This window comes from Macadamia integrifolia, unplaced genomic scaffold, assembly GCF_013358625.1.
Source record: "Macadamia integrifolia cultivar HAES 741 unplaced genomic scaffold, SCU_Mint_v3 scaffold2844, whole genome shotgun sequence".
NCBI classification, from domain to species: domain Eukaryota; kingdom Viridiplantae; phylum Streptophyta; class Magnoliopsida; order Proteales; family Proteaceae; genus Macadamia; species Macadamia integrifolia.
The window spans coordinates 43339-66081 of NW_024869002.1; the positions used below are offsets into that span (position 1 = coordinate 43339).

The 22743-nt window shown below is 36.1% G+C and overlaps 2 protein-coding genes across 2 annotated transcripts; both read right to left on the bottom strand.

Moving 5' to 3' along the window:
* Positions 1–388: 388 nt before the first annotated feature.
* Positions 389–6414, bottom strand: LOC122067324 (heavy metal-associated isoprenylated plant protein 39-like). The gene is made up of 2 exons (XM_042631154.1): positions 6298–6414; positions 389–751 (listed from the first exon to the last, which is right to left on the bottom strand). Exons 1-2 carry the CDS (start codon positions 6412–6414, stop codon positions 389–391), a joined length of 480 nt encoding a protein of 159 aa, XP_042487088.1.
* Positions 6415–7565: 1151 nt separating this feature from the next.
* Positions 7566–8717, bottom strand: LOC122067325 (heavy metal-associated isoprenylated plant protein 39-like). The gene is made up of 2 exons (XM_042631155.1): positions 8555–8717; positions 7566–8274 (listed from the first exon to the last, which is right to left on the bottom strand). The coding sequence occupies exons 1-2, from the start codon at positions 8558–8560 to the stop codon at positions 7912–7914; spliced, it is 369 nt and encodes a 122-aa protein (XP_042487089.1). The 5' UTR covers positions 8561–8717; the 3' UTR covers positions 7566–7911.
* Between the last annotated feature and the right edge of the window lie 14026 nt (positions 8718–22743).

A 22743-nucleotide genomic window follows, 5' to 3' on the forward strand; every position in this document is an offset into this window, starting at 1 on the left:
AATTTCTTGCGAAACCATAAATCTTAGATAATTCCATGCGGCTTTTCATTTTTTACTTATTCTCTCCTTGAATCAAAAAAAAAAAAACAGTGGAAGAGGAATCTTTAGTCCAATAAAATAGCGAAGAGCAATCTACCAATCCACGATACAAAACTGAACATAGGACAATACTCTAGTATACTTCAAAATCTTATTTATTCTATCTGTGAATCACAAACCCATAAAAAGAGGGAACAGTGAAGAGCAACGAAATTAACCAGCCCACCACCACCAGGAACAAAAATGTAAAGAGAGGAGCTACAGAGGAGCTTCAAGTTCCTTGGGCATTGCCTTCTTAAGCAATAATGGAAAAAGTTTGAGTTTTTTCTTTTAATCAAACACTACCAAATTAACAGATGACACAAGCGTTGGGGTTCTCTTCTGCACCATAAATAGGCTGGGCATAGTAGTGTGTCCTATAGGGATTATAATAAGCCTCATATGCCTTGGGTAATTCGATGACCTTCTCTTCTGGTTTCTTGGCTTCTTCCTTCTTCTCAGGCTCTTTCGATGGTCCAACAAAGACCATATCCGTGTGCGAAAGCTTCCGTAATTTGCCCACAACGTCTATAAGATCCACATCTCCAATCACTGTAATTAGCTGCTTCTCCATATCCACGGCGATGGAATCGATTCCTGTAAGGGTAGAGATGGCTTTCAAGGCCTTTTGCTTGGCTCTGTCATCATGTAATTCTAGTTTCACCACAACTTTCTGTAACAAATTAGAATCAGAACTGTTAGATCAAACACCAAGAAGCACGAAAAATAAAAAGACAGTAGATCCGCACGACACAGAGATTTAACGAGGTTCACACACCAGGGTGGTGTGCTATGTCCTCGGGCGAAGAAGAAGATGTTTCACTATGCAGAAGAGAGATTACACCCAAGTAGTGTGCTATGTCCTTGGGTGAAAAAGAACTATACAGAAGAGAGATTACACCCAAGTAGTGTGCTATGTCCTTGGGTGAAAAAGAAGATGTTTCACTATGCAGAAGAGAGATTACACCCAAGCAGTGGCGAGAAAACTCGTCCCCGAAACTCTAGCTCGAAAAACCCCAAAATACAATGACTTTCTCAACAAGCAACAGTACATTATATATACTCCAAGTTGCAAGTCAACCCATCAAGTCGCGGTCGATCCGATCGAACCATACCGCGGGGGTTAAGCCTATCGGCCCAATAGGCCCAATCCCTTTGCTTCTATCACAGATCTCAGAAAACTTCTCATTCAAGTTGCCACTAAAATACGTTGGATCGGGTCAATCTTCAAAACATGTCAAGAATTCGAGACAAACTTAACAAGAATCAGAATCAGAACAAACCTAGGATTCATAACCAAATTTTAAAAAGGGGAAAATCTCCAATGCAATCAATCAAAACTCATTGAAAAGTAATTGAAATCTAGTTTAAAAGTACAATTGAACTGAAATTGTAAGAATTAATTACAATGAAGAATCTGGGCTGAATTAGATCAAAATTAAGAAAGAAAACTGACCTTCATTTCTCTTGAATTTCAAATATCTGACCGGGAAAGCAAGCAAGGAGATATCAAAATTTGAAACAGAGACGATAGAAACAACAAAAGAAAGGCCGGATTTAAGAACAGATACCAAGAAATAGGAGAAATGAATACTTATGTTGGGTAATTGTATTACAATTTTTTACAATAATAAAACAAATTGCAATACAAAGCTTTTACAGTAGAAACTACTATGATGTTGTAGAATTGATCCTTGGCTGAAATGATACGAGGATAAACTTCAAATAGATGTTGAATCACCACCACAACAACTGAAGAAGCTTCGATCAGAATTGAGGTTGAATCACACTTGTAGTGTTGACTTTAAGGTAATTGATGCCCTCTACTGCCAAGAGTTGTTCTCCATCTTTACCTCCAAGATAAAACAACCTTGCACTAGAAGATGAGACAATTCTTCTAGTCCCTTCTAGGAGCAAAAAGCTACAGCACAGCAGCCCCCTCTAACCTTACACAAGACTTAGAGAAAATAGAAAAAAGAGAAAGACTTGTATAGTTGCAAAGAGCAGAAATAAATGGAGTGTCAATATATGAATGTGTGTCTCTGCAAGGTATTTGATTGGGTTTATATAGATCCAAAACCAACCCTTGTACCCTTTTGGATTCCCCAAGAGTGATCTCCAACTAATAACAAGTTGATTGAAGAATAATGTCATATAGACATGAATTGGGAATTAATTCAATAAAATGAATTAATTCCAATCAATTCCTTAGCCTACCTCCCCACTCATGGTAGTGACCATGAATGGACTTTAGGGCACCTACATAATGACATCGATCATTTACCTTCATTTGACAATAACCTATGGTATGAATTAAGAATTAATTTCATAAATAAAATTAATCCCAATCAATTCTCTTTACCCACCTCTCCACTCATGATAATGGCCATGAATGAAATTTAGGGTATCCATAGGGTGTTATTGATCATTTTCCACTACCTTGACCTTAAGGGTTTCACACCATTACAAGTCATAAAACACATAAAAAAAAAAAAAACTCATATTAAAACTTAATTATAATAAAATAAATATAAATTCTAACAACTTATAATCAACAATGCTTCGTCTTTTTACAAAAAAAGAGACAATCTAAACCCAATTTATAGTACAAAAATAAGGCAAAGACAAACAATGAACACGCAAAGAGATCTTACAAATGAAAACGTGTTTAAAGATGTTTCTTTTTCAGGATTGTGGCTTTTGACCGTCGCCACAAGTCGAGCTACTGTTTTTCCCTTTCTTTTGTTTTTCTTCACCCGAAGCCTCATTTCCAAGAACTTTGACTCTAAAGTCCAAAAAGCAAAAGACTCTGAACTCCAAAGAAGACCTTGAGTCAAGACTCAAGAGTCTTTTATTTATTTATTTTTCTGTATCATCTCAAGGGTCAATGTAACTAGTGGTCCCACATCCTCGCCGCCGCCGGTTCAGTTCTTATGACTTTATGAGACATTATGCATCAAATATGCGGTCCCACCTTCGGCATATGGTTTGCAAGTTACATCCATTGGAACCCTTTTTTGCCAATTGCTAATGACGAACAGCGATTTAAGTCACAGTGTCGGGTACTGTAGCGGTCACTATTCATTACCATTATCAATATTGTATACATTGACAATATATTGGATGGTATGCAACATTGGATGGATTTTATTTAAAAAATTATTCACTTAAAGTTTTAGTTAATAAAAATACTCAAATCAGATTGGAGTTTACAAGACTACTCCATCTAAAATTTCAATTAACAAAAATACCCAAAATCAGGGTTGATTTATAAAACTATCCAAAATAGTGACTTTACTTCATCTTCCACATACAAACAAACAGATGTTTTTTTTAATTAAATATTTGTATGAATAAATCCAAATTTGATTTTGGGGGTTTTTATTAATTAAAATATTGAGTAGACAATTTTGTAAACCTAAATCTAATTTTGGGTATTTTTGTTAATTGAAATTTTCAGGAGATAATTTTGTAAATAAAAATCCAAAAATAGATAATAATGTAATTTACCAAAAAATAACTGTATTAGATAGACAACAAACTATTTTAACCCCATTAGCCTATCCACATTGGCTCAGTATCAATATGAATATGTGATTCAACTGATATTGATACATATCGACCTCTGCTGATATGATATTAATATTTAAAACCTTGTTTGGATTCTGGAATAAGGTTCTCCTAACACAATCACTGTTTTTCATGGGCGTTGAAAACAAGGGTTGGGTTTGGATGTTCCCACAATAATTAGCAGAGTTCCTCGTTCAATTTTAAAAATGTGGGGGTCCACATGATTGATACTTTTTTAGAGCATTAATTGATGGTAGCAAGTAAATACCATGCCATGCTGGCACCATACTAAACACTCTCCCTTTCTACTGCATAGAACTACAGCATTGACCAATTATGCCCACGGTTTCAAATATCCCTTTCAATGCAGGCTGATAACTTTACTTGGCTGATCTTGTATCAATGTAACAGCGTCACAGTTGGTTGTAAGAGTAAAAGTTGTTTGAAATTTTACATTTTTAATAAAAGTAATGGGAGGCTGTATTCACGCTGCCAATTTGGGAGGGAACAATCCTAAATACGTTTGTTTGTTTGTGTTATATATATATATATATATATATATATAGGGAAAAGGTTGGGTATGCCGTCGATATCAAGTATGCTAGCACCCATTGTATCTATCTTTCTTTTCTCTTTTATTTAAATGACCCTCATATCTTTCCTGAATGATACTCCATCATGTGTTCCTATTGGTGCTATCCGCTAGTATACTTGATATCGACGGCATACCTATCCCTCTCATATATATATATATATATATATATTTTTGACATTTCCTATCAAGGGCCTATCTCTATTAGGACTTATGCCAACGCTCTATTACACTAACAGCCACCATCATGCCAAATCCTTTCGGGTTATTTGCATGAGAATGTCTTATAAAATACAAAATCGATTGACTTCTGGATGGAACTTAGGACTTAGGCTAGCACCCCTTGGTGCAGTAGGGTACTAGTGAAGGTTTTGTGTCACTCTTTCTCTCTCCTATTTTTTTTCTCACATGTTTTATCTCCTATTTTGTTTTTATTACTCTCCTCACTGTTATCTCTGTAGGCCATTCAAATCATAGATTTGAATTGAATCAGACTGACTTACATTTGCTAAAAAAAAAAAATAGTTTTATTATTTTTAATATTCTGGTCTTGTACCAATAGATGATAGATCGATATTGGATCGACCCAGACTTGATATCAATTTATACCATTTTTTTTTTTTGGACAAACAATCGATACCGATTCAATCCAAACAAGTTCAGTGATCTCGATATGGTTTTTGAAACCCTGCTCGAGATCTTACAACTCTGAGCTCCCCAATATTTATTCCATAAGTATTTTCTTATTTGAATAAATGATGAAATTCACTAAGCAAAAAAAAGGTCAAATATTACTTTCTAGCCAAGCCGAAAAACCCTTTCTCCCAACCCCCAAAATAAAAAATTCTATGAGAAAAATATAAATTAAATTAATTTGAATAAATCACATCTCAAGTTTAGCGATATTTTTCAATTACATTTTCCATTATGTATAGAATTTTCTCAAATAATATTTATAGATATTGTTTAATATAACTTAGTTCTCATGTTACTTTGGCTCCAAGTCTCTTGGTCAACAAGTCTTAACTTTTTTTTCCCCTCAAATCATTAATCAATTGTTATTATATGGGGCGAGAGAACGTTACCGAATACCATATGTAGACACAAGTGCCCACAGTCAATGAGTGTTTTCGGGTGATCATCATACGTGGTTTGTGGTGTGACAACGTTTCTTTATTTAAGTAAAAAGGGAATGTATTTCTAATTCTTCTCAATTTTGTCACGTTCAATTTTTGAGGTAAGGATTTTTACATTTTTGCTTATCCACCAATTTTGGAGAGTTTTTTTTATAATCCAAAAGAGGTTTATTCTTGATGTTCTATTAGCCTCTTGTTAGAGAGATCCTGTAACCCTTTAATATTGTAATGGAAGTTTACCTGAATGAAGTTTCATATTTTTCCCCTTTCATTTTGAAAAGGTTGTCCACAATAAAAATTGGTGTGTGCTTCCCTAATTTGGATTGATTTGTTTCAATTATTATTTTGTACATATTTTATTATCATTGTGGAACTTCTTGATTTTGCAGGTGGAAAAGAGTATTTTTCCCAATACAAACCCCTGTCCAACTACTTTCAGTCCAATAAATTATGTGTGAAAAAGTTTTTGAACTCATCCAGGTTGCAGTTACCAACAAATTAAAATGACAATTAGTAGCTAATAATAAGTTTTCTTTCTTTTACTTTCTTATATATAAAAGCTTAACTAGGACAACAAAGAAAAACAGAACCACAACTATCTAACAATAACATAGTAGATAAAAAGGAGGAGGGGGAGGGATCCAATAACTTTGACACTACGTTGAGGCCCCAAGAGCTGCTAACATATCAGCAACGGAAATTCCTTCACCAAGATTGTGGTGAAAGGAAATTTGAACAAAATGATCCGCTAAAGCCCAGCAGTCATCGATGATGTGCTTCATTCGCGACGGAATGGGGTGAAAATTTCGATTGAGAATGTTTATCATGGTAAGATTGTTTCCTTCCATCAAAATTGAATTATATCCTAACTCCAAAGCCAATTTCATAGCATGAAAAACTTTCAAAGTTTGAGCAACACACATGCGCAACACCAATTCCAATTGAAAATTCGTAGTGGAAGATGCTATTATGATCTCGAAAAACACCTCCTACACTAGTGGGACCAGGATTTCCACCAGATGGATGCTTCTTCGACATTAATTTTGATATAATGATGGTAACGAGGGGACCATTTGACATTTGAGGAGAGTCTCTTCACTAATGATGTTATGAGGTAATGATTAGATTTTAAGTTCACTATTATTACTCCTATCCTTATTGTATGAGGTTGAAAATATTTTTTCCTTGTTCAATCAAAAAATTAGATCCTATGAGTGAAGAAATTCTCTCGTTGCCATGATTGAAAAGCAGTTGAGTGACATGATTCCTAGTACCTATATAACTCCCACAAAGGCGTTTATAAAATTTGATCTCAACTAAGCATTGAACGGAGCTGGCCAATGGGATCATTTGTCGGTCGAAGTGGAGACATGCACCAAAAGGAAAAACAATAAACCCATGACACCATACAAGATGCAAACAATAAGAGGTGGAGGATCCAGCTTATGCCCCCATGAAATGGAAGAATTATTATACTTGAGAAACCTTTATGATTTTTCAAGATTTGCCCACTTTGACATCATATGTGGAATCAATGGGATTGGTATCCTAGTGGTAAAAATGCCCACAACTCATCATCGCTCGAGTCGGCTGGCCGTACGGAGGCTTGTCCTAGGAGTTATGATCAGTATCATGGAGCACCCTTTTTTCATTACAAAAAAAAAAAGAAACATCATGTGTGGGAAAATCATCTATCCATCTGATCGGAAAGGTAAAAAATAAATGATTTTCTACTATTTTTCTGCCTATCTAAGCAAATGAAAAAGGCATAAGTGATCATATGAGTGAAATCATGGGATATAAAGAAAGTTGAAGGATACTCATAAAGTATCACGTAAGCATGACCTTTCTTTTATGGGTGGATTTACCCTGGTGACGTCCCATCATCTTCTTGATTCTCCCCATGCAAGGAAAAAATGATTTTTACTCCATTCTATATTGATAGAGAAGAGTTCAATCCCATAAATCGACTTACAAGGTGAAAAAAAACTTTTTAACGCACATCAATTTTTTTCCGAAACCATAGATCATAAATAATTTGATATGGTTTTTCCTTTTAAAGCTTGAGTTTCTAAATTAATACTTCCACAAATAATATCAGAGCAGCTACAGACTTTGGTTAATAGTAAAATATACTTCAAAATTTGTATTTACTTTACATGAATCACAAACCCTTAAAAACGAGAGAATAACAGTGAAAGAGCAATCTTTATTCCAATAAAACAGTGAAGAGCAATCTACCAACCCACCATCCCCAGGAACAAAACTGTACATAGGAGCTTCAAGGTCCTTCGACAATACTAAGTATACTTCAAACTCTATTTATTATCTCATGAATCACGAACCCTTAAAAGGAGAGAACAGTAAAGAACACTCTAAATACCCAAAAAAAAAAAAAAAACCCAAACCCACCATTCCCAGGAACAAAATTGTACAGAGGAGCTACAGAGGAGCTTCAAGGTCCTTGAGCATAGCTTTCTTAAGCAATAATGGATGAAGTTTCGATCAGCTTTTTTCTCGTTAAACACTCCCAAATTAACAGATAACACAAGCGTTGGGGTTCTCTTCTGCACTATAAATAGGCTGGGCATAGTAGTGTGTCCTATAGGGGTTATAATAAGCCTCATATGCCTTAGCCAATTCGATGACCTTCTCTTCTGGTTTCTTGGGTTCTTCCTTCTTCTCAGGCTCTTTCGATGGTCCAACAGAGACCATATCCGTGTGCGAAAGCTTTCGTAATTTGCCCACGACGTCTACAGGATCCACATCTCCAATCACTGTCACTGTCTGATTCTCCATATCCACGGAGATGGAATCAATTCCTGAAAGGGTAGAGACTGCTTTCATGGCCTTTTGCTTGGCTTTGTCATCATGTAAGTCTAGCTTCACCACAACTTTCTGTAACAAATAAGAACAGATCAGAATCAGAATCAGAATCAGAATCAGAATAAACCCAGGATTCATAACCAAATTTTAAAAAAGGGAATATGAAAAAACAAATCCAGTATCTGTAAAAATTCAGAAATCTCCAAAAGTAGTAAAACAGGGAAAGGAGAAATCTCCACTGCAGTTAATCAAAACTCATTGAAAAAATAGTACAATTGAACTGAAATTGTGAGAATTAATTACAATGAATCATCTGGGCTGTATTAGAACAAAATTAAGAAAGAAAACTGACCTTCATTTCTGTTGAATTTCAAATAAGCAAGCAAGTAGAGATCAGAATTGGAAACAGAGACGATGAAACACCAAAAGAAAGGCCGGAGACAAGAACAGAGACGAAGAAAGAGAAGTGGGTACTTGATTAGCGATGCTTCTTCTCTTAACAATAAAGAGACGAACGATCTAATAAGCCCAATTTATAGTACAAAAACAAAGAGAAAGAATCAACACGCAAAGAGATCTTACAAATGAAAACGCGTTTAAAAATGTTTCTCTTTCAGGCTTGTGGCTTGGCCGTCGGTAAAAGTGGACCCACAGTTTTCCCCTTATGTTTTTTCTTGGCACCCGAAGCCTCATTTCGAAGAACTTGACTCTATCATTAAAAAAAGACCTTGACTCGAGACTGAGTTTTTTTATTTTTTTCTCTGCCACCCCTCTCTCTCTCTCTCTCCGTCTTTTTTTTTTTGATTAGATAGAAAATTAACTATTACAACCACTGCGAGAATAGCGAGAAAAAATTACATTACATCTCTCAGTAAATAAAAAGGAAGTAAGAAAATTGAGGGGGAGGGGGAGGGGGAGGGGGAGGGGGAAGGAAATTCAAATAGTGTGCCATTGTGTAGATGCTCCATGAGTGGCCAGACTATCTACAGCGGAATTGCCTTCACGAAGAATATGAGTATATGAGATTGAATCAAAGTAGCCCGCCATATCCCAACAATCATCAATAATGTGCTTAATCATTCAGGGCATTGACTGAAAGCAATGTTGTAGTATATTGATGATGATAAAATTATCCCCTTCAATCTGCAAATTGAGGTACCTAGCCTTTCGAGCCAGCCTCAAAGCATGAAAAACTTCTGGGGCCTCAGCCACACAAGTTGTAGCATCGCCAATTCCAATGGAGAAACCAAGGAAGAAACAACCATTATGATCCCGAAACACCCTTCCAACCCCTGCTGGATCCGGATTACCTTGAGAAGTGCCATCAATATTGATTTTGAAAGTGGGAGAAAAGGGAGGCAGCCATCGAACAAAGGTGGTCTTTAAGAAATGCTTTGGAATTAATGGTAGAAAGTGTTGAACCAAATCTATAGCTTTCCAAATGATGCTCCATACTGATGAATAAACATTTCAGAAAACTTCGTCCAAAAAGGCCAGCCAAATGTTCCATAAAGTGTTGAGAAGATAAGCAACCTTTATATGGTCATCTCTTGACTTATGAGACTGTCGCAGGAGTAGAGTAACTGTGTCCATGATAATATGATGTAATGGCATGGAAGTAATTGCTGAGGTCGTCCAAATAGAAGATGAAAATTGGCACTCGAAAACAATATGTTGGGCAAATACTTCTGACTGAGAGCACCAGGAACAAATATTTGGTATGTTGAAGCCACGTTGATAAAGTAATTCTGGTGTTGGGAGCTTGCCTAGAAGTAATTGCCACACAAAGAATTGGATTTTGGGTATAGTATAAGAGTGCCAAAGTCGTAACAAAATAGGATCCTGGAAATCACATGCAGGACCTAAAACCATGTGATAAGCAGACGATATTCTGAAGGATCTAGATGCAATACCAAGCCAGACAATGGTATCATGTGTATAATGCTGAGGGAGAGGAATAGAGAGAATTCGCCAAGCAACCTTCGGTGGCCACCAATAAAGCACCAGTTATTGATTCCAACATTTATTGGTGGGGCAAATGAATTGTGAAACAGTGGTAGGGGCATGTAAGGGCAGAGGAAAAGGAGCTTGCAACGGGGGATATTGGGAATCCAGTAATCTAACCATGGATGAATTTCAGTCCCATTCCCAACCTTATAGAAAATACCTTGACTGAGTAATGGATGTGCACTAATGATGGATTTCCATTTCCCATGAGGCTGAGGATGGATAATTAGCTTTTAGAAACAAACTGTGCAGAAAATACATTGCCATCATTAACCGGCCCCATAATGATTGGGAAGGACGAAGGAGTTGTCAACCTTTTTTTGTGAGGAGCGTTGTATTCATTGGAGTAGATAGTTTAAGATTAAGCCCTCCATAACGCTTAGGTTGGCATATTGAAGCCCAGCTTACTGTCGGAGTGAGAGACTTTTCCCCATTTGACTAGAATAAGTTCCGACTTTTAAAATCCAGCTCATGGAGAATGGATGATGGAAGTGGAAAACAAGACATGTAGTGGGTCGGGAGAGCTGCTAAAGTTGATTGAATCAGAGTATGTTTCCCTGCACAACTGAGATACTTTGTTTTCCAAAGGTGTAGCTTGTTATTAACTCTAGAGATAAGCATGGAGCAATGATCCTTGCGGAGTTTTCCACTAATGGATGGGATACCCATGTACATATCAAGAGTCACTGCAGGGATAGGTTCGAAGCGGTCTGCTGCAACTCTTTTAAAGGAAGATGGCACATTAGGACTATATTGGATTCTAGTCTTAGCCACATTTAGCTGTTGTCCCGAATAGTGACAATATTCATCCAAAAGGTTGGTGAAAGCATGCAATTCTCTGGTAGAAGCTTGACCAAATAAAATTAAATCATCAGCAAAGAAGCAAAGGCAAGATGAGTAATAGCTTCACCTCCACAAGAAATCCGAATACCCTGAATGCTTGATTGCTGTTGGGCTAATGCTAAATGACAAGATAGAACTTCCGTGCATAATGCAAAGAAATAGTAGGAGAGGGGACCTCCTTGCCTCAATCCTCTAGAAGGGTGAAAGTAGCTCAAAGGGGACCCATTAAGCAGGACAGCCATAGAAGGAGTGGTAACGTAGAACATTACCAACTTAATCCATCTAAGGTCGAAGCCGTAATGAGTAAGTGATTTTTCAAGAAAGCTCCATTCCATTCCATTGTACGCCTTTTGCATATCTATTTTAATAGACATGAAGCCTTTGGATCCTCTTTTTTTTAATTTGATTTGATGTAAGAGTTCATGGCGGATAAGCACATTATCATGGATGTTCCGGCCTTTTATAAACCCATTCTGATTAAAAGATATGAGTGAAGATAACAGAGGTTGCAAACGGGAAACCATGATAAGATAGGCGTTGAAGAAAACTACAATTACTGTAGTAGCATATGTTACAATAGAGAGAGAAAGAGAGGAATGTAAAGTTACATTGAGAGTTGACAAGTCAGTTAAAGAGAACCAAATAGAAGATCAAATGCTTCAAAAATTCAGTCAAAGTTATTGTATTCTTCTCTGTCCATAATTCCACCCCCATCCTTATTATCATGAAAATTTCCCCCCAACACAAAATCCCAACAACTACTAATTACTACTGAGGTTTGTGCATTAGAGTTTTTGCCCAAAAAACATTACGTATTAGGGTGAAGAGAGCGGTTCAAGTTCTCGTACGTGAACATGATCTGTCCACTTGGGTGAAGGACATTGTTTTGTCCTTTTTTTACCCTTTTTCTTTCTTTAATTTATTTCTTTTGGGTTTTTGGAATTGATACGCTGTGGTGGGCATTTTCACAATTTCACTTTCCTAGGTGTGATTGAGTAACAGGAATTTCTTTTCCAAGGGTAAGGTATCTATAGGGTTGAGTACCAACAGCAATTTAAATCACAGTGTCGGGTCAGTAACAGTATCAATACTGCATATATTGATAATATTGGATGGGTTTATCTTTAAAATAATAATAATAATAATAATGTCATTACCCTTTTTGGGTTTTTTTTTATAAAACTACCAATTTAAAATTTCAGTTAACAAAAATACACAAAATCAGTTTTGGTTTACAAAACTATCCAAAATAGTGATTCTCCTTCATCTTTCACATACAATCAGATATTTTTCTTAATTGAATATTTGAGTGGGTAGTTTTATAAACTCAAACCTGATTTTGAGTATTTTTGTTAGTTGAAACATTAAGTTGGCAGTGTAAACTTAAACCTGATTTTAGGTATTTTTGATAACTAAAATTTTTGGTGGATATTTTGTAAAAGAAAATCCAAAATTAAGTAATCATGTAATTAAAAAAAAAATTGTATTGGATGGATAAAAAGTTATGTTTAGCATTATTTGTCTATCCACATCAGCTCAATATCATTATCAATATGTAATTCAACTGATTCTGATATATTTCAACCTTTAAAGTTGGGGACAATAACATGGTTACCTACTTTTGAGTTTCTCTTTACAAAATTACCCACCAAAAGTTTCAGTTAATAAAAATACCCAAAATTAGGTTTCCCTTTACAAAATTACTCACTTAAAGTTTAAGTTAACAAAAATACCCAAAATTAAGTTTGGGTTTACAAAACTACCCACTAAAATTTTTAGTAATAAAAAAATGCATGATTATATGTGAAAGATGAAGAATCACTATTTTGGGTAGTTTTGTAAATCCAAACCTGATTTTGGGTATTTTTGTTAATCGAAATTTTCAGGGGATAATATTGTAAATAAAAATCCAAAATAGGTAATAATATAATTTTACAAAAAAAAAAAAAAACTGTATTGGATGAACAAAAATGTATTTTAACCCATCAAGTTAGGATAAGGTTATGGTTGTTGTTGTTGATTAGCACTATATTTTACTTCTTTTATATATTTTTTTCTCGAGCAAAAGATTGATTTTGTATGTGGATCTTTTCCACGATCTCTCACAAAAAGTGAATGCTCCATACATGTGTTTTTATTTTATTTCATTGTATCTATTTTAAAGGAGAAATGGAACCTTGCCAGTTTGGATTCTGGAATAAGGTTCCCCTTGGACACAATCACTTTTTTCATTGGCTGTGAAAACAAAGGTTGCGATTGGATGTTCCTCCAACAATTGATACTTTTTCAAACCATTAATTGATGGTAGCAAGTAAATACCTTCCCATGCTGGCACCATAGCAAACACTCTCCCTTTCTACTCCATAGAACTACAACATTAACCAATTATGCCCATGGTTTCAAATATCCCTTTCAATGTAGGCTGATAACTTTACTTGGCTGATCCGGTATCAGTGTAACGGTTTTTTTTTTTATCAGAATTGAAATTTATTGAAAGAAAAACACCCAGGTGAATCTCCCGGGAACTATTAGGGATGGATTTACAATAAAAGGTGGTGGGTATAACCACCAAACATGACGAAACCCGAGCTTTGCAGCTCCAAAGGCCAAGAAATTAGAAAGAGAATTTTGATCTCTTCTAATGTAACAGAACAAAACAAAGTTGAAAAACCTTGAGAGGTAGGTGATATCCTGTAGGAGAGACGAGGCCGCCCAGTCGAGCGATGAAACCAATCCATTCAAAGCAGCGACAGCAGGTTGGCAATCGGATTTCATAACGATCTTTTCCAAACCAAGGGATTGAGCCAGTAACATCCCGTCACGAATTGCTTCCAATTCAGTCCCTGAAGCAGAGTAAGAGTAGCCCCAAAAACCTCTTGTAGCAAAAAAATTTCCTCCTGGGTCCCAAAGTATAGCACCCCTACCACCAATGAAAGAGGTGGAAGACCACGAGCCGTTAGTGAAGATGGAGTGAATTGTGTTGGTGGGTTCAGGAAAGGTGGTGATGGGTTGATACAAGGGTGGATGGTCATTGGTTTGTGATGGGCGTTGGAGGTTGGTTGAAGATGTTAGGGATTCTAAATACTAGAATCTTTTGAATGACCTACAGTGTATAGAATACAAGAATGAATAATAGAAAGAAATCGATCACATACCCGTTGAGCGTGAATAAAGTCCCTAAATCAAGGTTGACGCTTATACCACGAACTATGATGAAGAACCACGTAATATGGGTCCTTCTACTGAGATCTTCTGCAGCCTCTTACTATGGGATCTTCTCTCTATCTCTACACTAGCTCTGTGAGAAAGTAGTGCTCTCAAAATATTATTATGAAAAGTAATAGCTACAGGGACCGTCAGTATTCTACATATAATAGAATTTTTAAACCCTATTCTATTCCCACAATAGAATAGGGCTAGAAGTTTCCTAATTAGAGTGATCCTTATTCTCTTTGACCCAATAGGTCAATCAATATCAGTTAAGCTCACATAAAAGTCCTAACAATCTCCCACTTGGGCTACACTAATAATGATGTCTTCCCATTGACATCTGGCCAAATAATCTCAAGATTGAATACCACTCAAAACAAACTTTGATCCAATCAATAATCTCCATTGTTGAACAATAGTAGAAAATTCACCTTAATATACGACATATAACTATCTAATGTTACAAACAACAGAAAATTATCAATTCATATCGCCTGGAAACATAGATATAAGGAATTATATCATAACTGTGATCACATAAGATATATCCTTCATTATAGGTCCGTTCCTGATCTAAAGATTAGCCTACCTTGAAAACCTCACAGGTAGAGAACTTTGATATTAATCAATACTTAGGTAAACCGTCATTTTCTTGTATTAATATCTCACTTTGGCATACAACCTATGGTTAACAACCACCTTTATGGATTTAGGCTAAATACCACCATAAATCACGAAACTTGACTAAACACCGCCATTAATTGTGACATGTCAAAGTAAACCACAATAATCATATAATAAAATGATGAGAAAGAATATAAATGAACACTATACTGGAAAGTAAACATCCTCAATATAGATTGTGCTCATAATGTATGATCTAACAAAATAATGTTTATTATAATACCACTATGGATAAGTAAACTCTCACTAAACAAGCATATCAAAAGATTCCATCACACCCATGTTAGAAACATGAGTCTTAAAAATTCCCACTGGAAGAGCTTTAGTCAGAGGATCAGCAACCATCTCTTCAATAATAATATGCTCAACAACGATCTCCCCAACGTTGATCTTCTCGTGAACCAGAAGATGTTTAATCTCAATGTGTTTAGAGTTGCTAGATCTCTTGTTATTCTTTGTAAAGAAAACAGCAGAAATATTGTCACACCACAAATGCAAAGCTTAAAGATGGAATCTACAACCTTCAATTCAGATATGAAATTCCTTAGTCACACTGCCTGCTTGGTAGCTTCATAAAGTGTCACAAACTCAGCTTGCATAGTGGATGAAGCTAAAATAGTTTGTTTGGCACTCTTCCAAAAAATAGCTCCTCCTCCCAATACAAAAATGTATCCAGAGGTAGATTTTCTATCATCAATACACCCACTGAAGTCCGAGTCAGAATACCCGACTTCAAGTCTGATTTACTCAACACTCGCTTGAAGTCCTTTGTTCGTTGTAGATTGCACATAACCTTCTTAGCTGTAGTCCAATGAGCCAGACCAGCATCAGATTGAAACCTGCCAAGTACACTAATTGCAAAGGCAATGTCAGGGCGAATATAAACTTGTGCATACATCAAACTTCTAACGGCAGAGGCATAAGGCTTGTCATTCATTGAGCTCCTCTCAATATCATTCTTTGGACATTGTTGCTTGTTCAACTTGTCTCATTTACTGATGGGTGCTTCACCACCAGAATATTTAGACATGTTAAACCTCTTTAAAACTTTATCAAGATATGCCTGTTGTGATAGCCCAAGTAACCCCCGCGGCCTATCACGACTAATCTCGATTCCAAGCACATAACTAGCTTCACCCATGTCCTTCATTTCAAAGTTTTTTGAAAGAAAACCCTTGGTCTCCATCAATAAGGTTTTGTTGCTACTAGCCTACAGAATGTCATCCACATAGAGCACAAGAAAGATGAAACTACTCCCACTGAGTTTAGATATATGCACTGATCGATTGGATTCTCTATAAAACCAAAATAAGTCACAACTCGATCAAATTTCAAGTACCATGGTCGAGATGCTTGTTTTATCCCATAAAGAGACCTTTTCAACATACAAACAAAGTCCTCTTTACCCTTTTCCTCAAAACCTTCAGGCTATCTTATGTACACCTGCTCTGATAGCTCTCCATTCAGAAATACTGTTTTCACATCCATCTGATGTAACTCTAGGTCAAAATGGACAACAATGACCATGATAATTCTGAATGAGTCCTTTGATGAGACAGGTGAGAAGGTTTCTTTGTAATCTATCTCCTCTCGCTTAGTAAAACCTTTTACCACGAGTCTAGCTTTGTAGCGTTCTATTCTACCTTGAGAATCTGTCTTGGTTTTGAAAATCCACTTAGATGCAATAACGTTACAATCCTTTGGAATTCGTACTAATTCCCATACTCCATTGTTGCTAATGGATAACAGTTCTTCCTTCATTGCTTCTACCCATTTGTCTGAATGCTTATGATTAACTGCTTGAAGAAAAGTAACAGGGTATTCTTTTTGTCCTATGTCAAACTCACACTCATTCAAATAAGAAACATAATCAAAGTGCAGAGAAGGTTTGCGCACCCTTGTAGACCTCCTTATAGGTTCAGGTGGAAGACTGCCAATATTAGCGATATCAGGAGGTGAAGGTGGGTCTACAATAGCAATATTTGTCCGAACTTGCAAATCATATTCAATTGGAGTTTGAATGACTATATCATCAGACAGGATGGGATTGAGATCAAGAAGTGAATTTCTCAACTCAACAGGTGCTATCTCAGAGGTGTCATACTCCCCTTATTCAAAAGAGAAATTACGAGGTGTTCTAGACTCTTCATTGCATTCAACAAATCTAGCATGAGTGGTCTCTACAATTTTGTGTCCTGGGCCAGGACAATAGAATCTATACCCTTTAGACCTCTCTGGTTATCCCACAAAGTAGCAATTTGTAGTCCTTGAGTTAAAAAATTTTTCTTGAGGGTTAAAGACTTTGGCTTCTGCTTGACATCTCCACATTCGCAAGTGTCTAAGGCTAGGTGTTCTGCCACTCCAAAGTTCATAAGGAGTCTTATTCACAGATTTGCTTGGCACTCTATTGAGAAGATAAACAGTAGTTTTAAGTGTCTCTCCCCATAAAGATTCTGGTAAGGTGGTATTGCTCACCATAGAATGGACCATGTCTTTCAGAGTACGATTTCTTCTTTCCGCTACACCATTCTGCTGAGGTGTTTCATGTATGGAATATTGAGGAACTATCCCATGTTCTTACAAGAATTTTGCAAAAGGACCAAGCAACTGCTCAAAAACACCACTTCTCCCATAATATTCTCCACCCCTATCGGATCTAACCACTTTGATCTTCTTGGAGTGAAAAAGTTCAACTTCAACTTTAAAAATCTTGAAAACATCTAGAGCACTAGATTTCTCACTGATAAGGAAGACATACCCATATCTTGACCAATCATCAATAAAAGTTATGAAATAACGGTGCCCAGTGAGTGTAGGGACAGGAAAAGGCCCATAGATGTCAGTGTGAATGAGGTCTAATACTTCAATGCTGCGAGTAGCATCATTTTTCCTGGAAATTGTCATCTTTCCCTTAATGCAATCTATACATGCTTCCATGTCCTGAAAATCAATCCTTTACCAATCTTTTCATCCTCTTGGTTGAAATATGGCCAAACCTTCTATGCCATAACATAGAGGATTTCTCATCAATCAGAGAGCGTTTCACTCCCACATTCAGAACCCATGAAGAATTACAATTCAATATATAAAGCCCATCAACAAGAGTACCACTATCAATAGAGATAGAATTATACAATATTCCCTATGGGACGACATATTACTCCCTCAAGGATGTCTCATCAGATACGAACCCCAACACTTGTTGTGTTATCTCTTAATTGGAAGGATTGATCATTTGATGCTCTTCCGTACAAGAAGAATAAAGGGTAGGGAAAGGGTAAGGTAGGGTAGGGTTGGGCTAGGCATTTCAATGGCATACACCAATGATAGGATTAAACGTAAGAAGGTAAAAGGGTCTTTTTTAAAGGAGAAGAAGATAAGAAGAGAGGGTTGAAATCGTCCGCAATTCCGATCTCGTACAATTCCGTGCAATACCACCTTCAGGCGGTGACACATGTATTGATACCAATACAAGGGTCCAGATCTGGTACAACTAATAAAACATTAAATCAGTGAAGAGGCATTTAAATCAGATCTAGACCATTGCATTGGTATCAATACACGTGTTACTGCTTGAAGGTGGTATTTCACGGAATTGTACGAGATTGGAATTGCAGACGATTTTTACCAAGAAGAGAAGAAGAGAAGAAGACATATGATGGCACCTACACCATGTGCCACGTCTTTTCCAATAGAGTAAATAAAATTTTGAAAGTGAATAAATAAAATTTTGAAAGTATGAATGTAAGTGTGGACCCTTCAGTGAAGTATTAATTACATGACAGTAAATTCTTCTTTGGTATGGATTATCTTTTAATTAAATTTTTGAACTGCCTTGATGTCATGGTAAAGTATTCTATTCAAAACTTTAAACTATTAGATGAAGAGGCCCCATTTGTTATATATAGCATGTAAATATTGGAATAGATTATCTTGAGTTTTGTTTTTCATTATTTTCAGGATCCTTCTAATTTTGATCTAGCTTTAATTTATATGTCCATATCCATGTGTGTTAATCCTTTAGTGAAGTCGTAATCACAAGACCACAAGACTTTGTAATGTTTTAATTTTTTTTGGGCAAGGTGGTCATTTTATTGGGAGGAGAAAGATAGGCACAATTAGATGCAACACGTTAAAAAAATTTCTTCCTTTTTTATACCCCTCAATATGGATCCCTTTAACAAGAAATATAGCTTCCGTTTCTTTATTTTATCTAATCTTAATTTATATACCCATGTCTATGTGTGTTGATCCTTAGTGAAGTAATAATTTTTGTGAGAAGTGTTCTCCATCAAATGGTGGTTCCTACTTCTATATGAAACCCAATCAGCGAAACTATTTGGTTCAATCTAAGGAGATCATTTTGCAAGGAAAAAAAGAAATAAACCCAAAGGATACAATAGGACAAAAAACTTCCTTTCTTTAATTTGTTCCCCGGTATGGATGACCCTTTTTTTTTCAAGTTGAAGGGTTGCAATAAATAATTAGTTAAGGTACTAAGTATCCATGGGTAATGCTTTTCTATTTAGGCTTATCAAAAATAGGCGCTTGAATCCTTCAATCCTTGAAATATAAAATCATAATCAAAAGAAAGCCAAAGAGGCACCACCACCACGAGTCACCATTCATACTTAGGGGTTGCACCAAATACATCATCGTAACCACCATCTCCATAGCCCCGGGTTTTCCGAGTAGCAATTGAACCAAAGAGCCCATCGTGATCGTCAAGGAAAGACCCACCAACAAAATTAGAATTCCAGGCCGATTTCGAACGAATAGATGAGAATGAAGAGGATCTAGAGTCTTCCCCTGGTCTGATCCAGACATTAAGGTTTTCAACACTATTAAGGCTATCGATACCCTTCGATGCTCCCATGGCAGTCGATTACCAGCTTACGGTGTCATGTATAATACATCTGATTTTGATAAGGAAAGAAGGTAAGAAGGGGAGAATGAATTGGGAGACTATGGTGCAAAAGAGGGGTATTTTTGGGATGATGAAAATGGATTATGTATTAATCTTTTACTCATAAGGGCTAAAGATTCATTTTATAACATCACTTAACAAGGATTGATGATAGGCGATCTAAACATAATTTGGTATAAAATAGGGAATGGCATGATAAATTACTCAACAAAAAATAATGACATGGGAACCAAAGAAGAATTTGAGGCTCGCCAACAAAGCAATATTTGAACCAAATATTAATAAAAAGAAAACTCACTTGACTGTTTTCTTAGATTAATAAAAGTATACTTTGAACCAATCAATTTGGACAACGTTTAATAAGCTCAGAGTGAAAAAAGAAGAATAGATATTTAAAAAGAATAAAGATCCAGAAATTAAAATGTATAAAGAAAAAAGACGAAGTAAAAATTTAATAAATATAGATCAAGTGTAAACGTAAGAGAATGATAATAAATCTCCATAAAAAATAAAAAAATAAACTCAACTCGCCCCCCTCTTTTATGCTGACACGGATAGAAGAACTCCTGACACTTTGGTTATTGGGACCCACTATTTGCAGTGCCGTACATCCAATGGCTGACTTTCTTGATTTTATTTTCTTTATTTTGCTTATTATTTATTTTAGTGTGAGTGATGCGTCAGCCAATTACATCAGTAACTGTCGTCAGAGATGAACCTTTAAACTCCCTTTTAAAAAGAGGAAAAGAGATTTATGTGTAAGGTCACAACGGGGCCCGGGCTTGGGGGCCGCTAAGGAGGGGCGGGGGTGACAAGACGAGCGTTCATAGGAAGAGTCCAGATTTTCTATCCCGATGGTTCGTTACAATTATAAATATTCTAAAATTCATTTCATTGGTATCTACCATAGTCAGTAAATTAGGGAATGATAATAATAGGGTAACAGATATATATCATTATTAAGCGAACTATACAGTAATAGTATTTTTTATTTTTTTTTTTAATTTGACACAATAAAATGAGTAGGGCAATAATACGATATATGTATAAGGGAAAAGGTTGGGTATGCCGCCGATATCAAATATGCTAGCACCCATTGTGTCTATCTCTCTCTTTCTTTTTTCTGAAATGACCCCCATATCCTTTTTGAATGATACTCCATCTTGTGTTCCTATTGGTGCTATCTGCTAGCATACTTGATATTGGCGGCATATCTATCCCTCTCCCTAAATATAAGGGAAATTACTATGTAAACAAAATTACGGACATATATTCACCATATAACAAACATATACACTACTTAATAAAAAAAATGGAAAAGATTGGGTATGCCGCCAATATCAAGTATGTTAGCACCCCTTGTGTCTATCTCTCTCTTCCCTTTTTCTGAAATGACCTTTATATCCTTCCTGAATGATACTCCATCATGTGTTCCTATTGGTGCTCTCCGCTAGCATACTTAATATCAGCAGCATACCTATCACTCTCCCATAAAAAAAATTATCATTATCTCAATTTAGCATCAAAAACTTATTCATCCATTAACCATTCACTCGAGAGAAATAAGCAAACGCATATATAAAAACTATGAGATAAAGACATGTTTATTGTGGAGTCGACACCATGGAAAAAGATCCAATTAAATCCCCACACCATATCCTTTTCCAACCTTTTATCGTTGATTTTTCTTTTGTATTTTGTTGTTTTTTACCTCAAAATCCATATCATATCTTTTCCAACCAATTTTACCTACTTGGAACCAACATGTAAGTAAAATAGAGGCGATTGTTCATATTCAATACCCTGGAGTGCCTCGACATGGAACCAACATGTGAGGGCATGCCTCGAGGTGCTCCAAGGCATTGGATCTTAGTTGTAATATCTATTTCGTAGTAGAAGGGCCCCGCCCCTAAATAGACATGATTTTTTTTTTTTCTAAAAAATTAATGTTTTACCTAACTCAAGGGATATGCTACCTCAGCTCTATTGACCACAAGTAGTGTTCAACGTTAATAGTACCATCATACACGCGGGTTACAACTTACAACCCCTAGATAAGATCAACAATTCTGATGCTTTCCACAGTTCTAATCCAAATTCATTATAGATCTTTCAATCAAAATTTAACAATGATAAATTAATGGGGGATGAAGATAAGGCTTTAATGTTTATTAGTGCTCAAATTATGTAGACATTTTGTACATGTCATCATTAAGTCATGGTTTAATATTTAATGCAATTTCTTTTCACCATGTGTTAAATCTAATGGTTTAAAGATGTTTGAAAAGTCAATGTTTGAAAAGTCAATTCTATCTCAACAACTTGAAAAGTAATTATAGAGAAAATGAGTTTTCCTTTGATATGAAATTAATAATAGTTATTGCCGAGGAGGGCCTCTTGTTCCGATTTTAGGAGCTGCTTCCGCTAAAACCTGAGAATCATAGAAAAGCAGGAGTGAATTCCTGAGTCACTGGCTAATTCTAAAATCGTGGATTCCAGCTTAATTTCAAGAATTTCAAAATCATATTTAGAATTTGGATTGACAAATGCCCACTAATTCTAATTATCAGTATTTCAGAATTTGTGCTTTCATCATCACATATTCTACACATATTAGCTTAAGGTCTACAATCCAACCAACCTCTCTCTCTCTCTCTCTCTCTCTCTCTCTCTCTCTCTCGGTGGTAGGGGAGCAAGTTTATTCCTATCAACCTGAGCGAGCCAGCACTGGTCTACCTTGAGCCTAAATAGGACTTGGACTAAGATACCCTAGTCCAGAGGGTGGGTTAAGGTTAAGAATTTTTGGCATTGAGTAAGGCCTGACTGGCCCAACTAGGGTTATGACCTTAAACTAAGCCCTGCCCTTCCTT